This window comes from Numida meleagris, chromosome 3 (assembly GCF_002078875.1).
Source record: "Numida meleagris isolate 19003 breed g44 Domestic line chromosome 3, NumMel1.0, whole genome shotgun sequence".
NCBI classification, from domain to species: Eukaryota; Metazoa; Chordata; class Aves; order Galliformes; family Numididae; genus Numida; species Numida meleagris.
Genome location: NC_034411.1, coordinates 106040371 through 106046370, shown reverse-complemented (window position 1 = coordinate 106046370; position 6000 = coordinate 106040371). Strand labels below are relative to the sequence as shown.

The following is a 6000-nucleotide window of genomic DNA, read 5'->3' as shown; positions in this document are numbered from 1 at the left end:
GATGGGATGGGATGGGATGGGATGGGATGGGATGGGATGGGATGGGGTGGGATGGGATGGGGTGGAGGGCCCAACTCTGCACCAGGCTGGGGCCAAAGACATCCCTGTCCCTGTGACTCCATTCCCTTTCCCAGGTCCTTGCTCCCCGGGCAGGGCCCACCAAGGCTGGCAATCCGCACAACGTCAACTTTGCTTTCTGGAGCAGGGCACATCAGTAACGAAGAGCATGCAGACCAACAGGAGCACGGAGCAGAGTGGCAGGAAGGGGCCCGGCCCCACATTGCACAACTCGTGCTGCTGGGCCGGGCTCTCCTCATGTCCCCAAGAGCCGTTCCGGGCCGGAGCATCCCAGCGCTGCCAGAGCATTCCATCAGAAGACCCGAGTGGTGGTGCCGAGCCTTTGCTGTCCTGCAGCAGAACCAGTCCCACCAGAAGATCCAAACTCAGCTGGTTGAGGTCACGTGGAAAAGGACGGCACAGAAGCAGATTGCACAGGAAAGCAGCCTCTGGAAGAAGCTTGCCATGGGAGAGACAAGGAGGAACTTGGGGTCCAGCCGCCAGCTCAGAGCTCCTCGGGAACCCACCCTCCACTGACAGCATGGAGGACCTCTCCAGATCCCTGATGCAGTCCTTGGACACCACAAAAATCTGCCTCGGCCTGCTGGCCAAGATGGAAAAAAACAACGGCAGCGGTGCTGGAGAGGCGCGCGGGGGCTGGAGGAGCGAACACTCGGTCTGCGTGCGGTGCCGCCGGTGCCTGGATGACAGCTGCCCGCACCACAGCGGCTCCGCAGCCACCACGGCCATGGGCACGGTGACCGCCTCGCTCTGCTCCCTGGATGTGGTGGTGAGGGTGGAGGAGGTACAGCTGCACGTTGGGTTGCGCTTCGAGCTGTCCGTCGGCGGGAAGACGCTGCACACGTGGGAGAAAACCGTGCGGCTGCCCAAACGTTGTGGCAGTGAGGAATACTGCGAGGAGTGCGGAGAGCCTCTGTCCAGAAGTCCCGAGGACTGGGGGACGCAGCAAGGGGGGTCCCATCCCAACACAGCCTCCCAGTGGCCCCTGCCCCCCTGGGCACAGCCAATCCCCCCAGATGCTTCGGAACGGCTGCAGAGAGCGGGGATGGAGCCCCTGCCCCAGGTGGAGTGCAGGGTCCCGGGGCACTGCAGCACAGGGCAGTGCCTCCTCTGCTTCTGGTGCAGGGTGAAGAGCGGAGGGAAGAACCCACAGACAGCGGGGACAGCTGAGGGCAGCAGAGAGATCAGCATCTGACAGCACTGTGGGAAGGGACCGGCTGCCACCCACCCCTCTGCTGCCTGATTTTGAGTTCTCAGCTACGGTGTAAGGAGCACCAGCAATAAAGGGGACTGTGGCATACTGTGAGCATGGGTGGGAGTTTGATTCCAGGAGCCATTCTCTGCCATTCCCCTCCCCACAGCTGTACCAACACCCCCATGGGGTGTGCTGGGGCCTGGTGTAGTAGAGGACATGTTGGCTACTGCTGCTGATGGGGACTCTTCACCATGATGATGATCTCTCCATCATGTTTGAAAAGTCACGGCTGTCAGGCAAAGTCCCCGACGACTGGAAAAGGGAAACGTCACTCCCATCTTTAAGAAAGGGAGAAAGGAGGACCCAGGGGACTACAGGCCGGTGAGCCTCACCTCTGTGCTGGGAAGATCATGGAGCTGATCCTCCTTGGAAGAGATGTTCAAGAACATGAGGGACAAACAGGTGATCAGAGACAGCAAGCGCAGCTTCACCAAAGGCAGATCATCCCTGACCCATCTGGTGGGCTTTAAGGTCCCCTCCAACCTAACTCATTCTATAGTTCCATGATTCTATGATGAGATTGTTTTCCTTCATAGGCCTGGAAATGGTTTTAGGGTTTAGCTGCTCCATCAGCTTCCCAGGGGTCACTGTGTGTGCGTCCAGACTGCTGTTCCCTGAGAACTTCACAACACTCTTCACCATCTTACTGGGTATAAACGTGCAGGTTTTGGTATCAGGGGTGCATGGGGCACCTGAGAAGAGAGGTCAGGGCTGTGTTTGTGAACCAGGAGCCGGAGCCAGAGCAGCATGTGGGCTGCACAATTTGGAACTGCAGAACAGGGACACGGAGCCTGGCAACCCCAATGGTCCTCGCTGGCCGGGTGATAATTAAACCTCAGGTCTTATCAGTGCTTGGACCCGCTGTCCTGGGCCCTCATCAGAGAGTCCAAAGGCGGTGGACATGCCACTTGGCCAGTTCCAGTGCCATGGGTGGCCAAACCTGGAGTCCTGAGGCTTGCAGCCTGTGCCGCCTGCCCACAGAGTGCTGCTGAAATGCTATTGTTCTTAACAATCCCTTAAGTATATTACACCTTCCGCAACAATCCTCTTAGAGGAAGCCGTCGAGATGGCTGACAAAGGGCAAGGTGTCATTTAAATACACCTAGGTGTTAGTCCAGATGGAAAGAGCATGGCCCAGGGCACGGGAAGAGGCCACGGGGCTCTTGGGCTCCTTCAAGGCTTTGTCCCATCCTGCACACAGGATGGCTCCAGCCACTGGTGGGGGGAGCAGCATCCCTTGGCCCCAGCCAGAGCTGCCACCAGCTCGTCTCTCCCCATGCAGCTCCACATCTCCCGTCAGCCTTCCTGATGGAAGAACTGCAGAGATTCAGACCTCAGCATCCAGCTCATCTTTGGCGCAATCCGGCGGCCCCGTGTGGATACGCTCAGCTCCTGCAGTTGACCTAAGTCTTGCTCAGGCTGATGAGCCACAGTAACCCTGATGCGCTCGTTAATATTAAAGCACCAGGTGTGTGCTCACAACCATGACCCGAAACAGAAGCAATACATCCCTAGAACAGGTGACCCATTGGAATCCACTGGGGGAAATAACAAATTACATGGAGAGGTCAGAAATGATGCGGTAAAATTCTAAGCTGGGACTGCAATCCAATCACTTTATCTCATAAATAATTTCATACATCTGAGCTCTCTGGAGCACTGTACCCAGTGCTGGGCTCCCCAGTTCAAGGGGGACAGGGAACTGCTGGAGAGAGCCCAGCGGAGAGCTGCAAGAGATGGTGGGGACCGGGAGCATCTCCTGATGGGGAGAGGCTGAGAGCCCTGGGGCTGTTCAGCCTGAGGAAGAGAAGGGGAGAGGGGATCAGATCAGTGCTGATCAGTAACTGACGGTGGATCAAGTGGATGGGGCATGAGGAATAACTTCTTTACTGTGAGGGTGGCAGAGCTCTGGAACAAGCTGCCCGGAGAGGTGGTGGAGACTCCTTTCCTGGAGATATTCAAACCCACCTGGACGCTTTCCTGTGTGTGTAACCTGCTGTATGGAACCAGCTTTAGCAGGGGGTTGGATTTGATGATCTCCAGAGGTCCCTTCCAGGGTCCTTTCCCTATGGTTCTGTGATCCTATGATTCTGTCAACCTGGGTGACTGCAGAATGCTGAGCTGGGGCTCACGAGGACGTCTCCCTAATTCCTGGCCTCAGCACCTCCCCGGCTAAACCGGGTGCCTGCAGCACCGAGAGCAGCTTAGTGCCCCGTGCACAGCTCCAGTCGTGCTGGCATGAGGATAAGGTGGGGATCACCACGATTAGCACTGAAGCCAACAGCTAAGAGCTCGCTGTGAGCTCAGGCAGCTTTGTTGGGGCAGAGCCATGTCCTGACTTGTCTGCTTCTGCTAAGAGGATCCGGGCAGTCCGGTTAGCACTGGGAAAATACCATTTCCACAATACCCAGTTTCCTCCCTCTCTCAGGGCACTGAGCAGAATCGGGGTGAGCACCACACTGGATGAGCTGAGGTTGAAGCAGGGCATGATCTGTGCTTCAAGAGAGCAGGAAAAGGCTGCTGGGTGAAACACAGCATCTCTGCCTGCTCTCTGCATCTGGAGCATCCTCAGACGCAGCAGCAGCAGCCCTGTGGCCACATCCCCACTCTGCCCAAGATATCCCAGCTGTTACAGGCTCACTAGAGGTTTAATCACTCACGCAGGACTTAAGGCTGATCCAGGCACACATGCTGCATAGCAAAGCAGAACAGAGCAGAGCAGGCCAGGCAAAATGGAGCAAGGCCAGATCCAGACCCAACTGCCACAGGAAACATCTTCATTGCAAGGGTTGCCCTTCACCAAAAGCTGCTGGGCGAGAGCAGGGGACAAAGACCTGAGCAGACACTGTTCTCCTCTGAGGAGCCCTGACAACTGCCCTGGAGAGGATGGAGAGCAACGGGACGGAGATGCCTCCTTGCTCTCTGAGGTGCAGCCTCACCAGGGCTGAGTACAGAGGGGTGATCACTTCCCTGCTCCTGCTGGCAACACTATTTCGGATGCAAGCCAGGATGCCATTGGCCTTCTTGGCCACCTGGGCACACTGCTGGCTCATGCTCAGCCAAGCATTGACCAATTTACCCAGGTCCATTTCCTCTACACAGTCTTCCAGACACTCTGCCCCAAGCCTGTAGCGTTGCCTGGGGTTGTTGTGGCCAAAGTGCAGGACCCAGCACTTGGTCTTGTTGAACCTCATCCCATTGGCTTCAGCCCAGAGATCCAGCCTGTCCAGATCTCTCTGTAGGGCCTCTCTACCCCCAGGCAGATCGACACTTCCTGCCAGCTTGGTGTTGTCTGCAAATTTACTGAGGGTGCTCTCAATGCCCTCATCCAGGTCATCAATAAAGATATTGAAGAGGACAGGCCCCAGCACAGACCCCTCGGGAACATCACTCGTGACCGGTTGCCAGCTGGATTTAACTCCATTCACCACCACTCTCTGGGCCTGGCCCTCCAGCCAGTGCTTTACCCAGCAAAGAGTGTACCTGTCCCAGCCATGGGCTGCCAGCTTCTCCAGGAGAATACTGTGGGAGACAGTATCGAAGGCATTGCTGAAGTCAAGGTAGACTACGTCAACAGCCTTTCCTTTATTCACCAGGCGGGTCACCCAGCCATAGGAGATCAGGTTGGTCAAGCAGGACCTGCCCTTCACAAACCCATGCTGGCTGGGCCTGATCCCCTGGTTGTCCTGCACATGCCGCGTGATCTCCCTCAGGACAATCTGCTCCATAACCTTCCCCGGCACCAAGGTCAGGCTGACGGGCCTGCAGTTCCCCAGATCCTCTTTACGACCCTTCTTGTAGATGGGAGGCACACTGGCAAGCTTCCAGTCCTCCGGGACCTCTCCAGTTGACCAGGAACGCTGACAGAAATGTCCAAATCAAGGAAGGAGTTAAAACAGTTAATGAGAACTTCAGGATACTGGAAGAAGCGTGTACCTGGGTTTTCCATCATTCCCTGACCATTATACTCGCTTTTTCAGAAAAGCAAGTAATAGGAGTGGAAATTAAGAACAGAGAGGTGGTTAAATCTCCATCTAGGGATGGCTCCCCTAGAAGGAACTGCAAAAAGAGTTATTTTTGTACCCTGTAATTCCTACCTTACAAGAACTGCAGAAAGTATGCTGAAGGCTACACTCTGGTTTCCAAATTACAGATGGCCATAAACACAGAGTCTTTAGTGTTACAACCTTTTAAACCTGAGTGCACCACCCCTTACTGAGGGTACACCAACAGAAAACATTTGGTTTACGGGTGCCTCAGCAGGAAGGCAAATGGTAAACGGCAATACAAGAACTTGCATTAGGTATTACCATCAGCAAACAAGTAATAGAAGAAGGGGATGGCAGTCCACAAGTAGCAGAGACATAAGAGCAGTTGTTCTAGCAGCAAAAATTCTATCTGTAGCCTTTTATGCTGTACGAGCTGGTGCCACACTGTGGCTCTGTCAATAGGAAGCCTTGAGTTGGGGAGTAAATAGAGCCTCAGTTTGGAGAAAGAAAGATTGGTAATTATAATCAGATGTAGCCAGGAAACACCTTTCAAGGCAGGATGGGTAAAAGCTCATGTTAAGGATGATCAGCCTGCCCCAAAATGCAACCAGAACATAATGATGAGTTATCTAAAAATCAGAAAAATCACCTTAGATCCTGGGTGATACTGGTTGGGAG

General features: G+C 54.9%; 1 protein-coding gene across 3 annotated transcripts in view; it reads left to right on the top strand.

The window, feature by feature from the left end:
* The window catches only part of LOC110395786, a 7295-nt gene extending 4438 nt beyond the window's left edge, over positions 1 to 2857 (top strand). For 2 of the 3 annotated variants that reach the window (XM_021390625.1, XM_021390626.1), the window contains one exon: positions 135 to 2857. In XM_021390625.1, coding sequence (XP_021246300.1) covers positions 227 to 1273 — 1047 coding nt within the window. In that variant the 5' untranslated portion in view covers positions 135 to 226 and the 3' untranslated portion in view covers positions 1274 to 2857. The remainder of the gene's footprint in view (positions 1 to 134) is intronic. The other variant, XM_021390624.1, reaches the window with a different exon arrangement.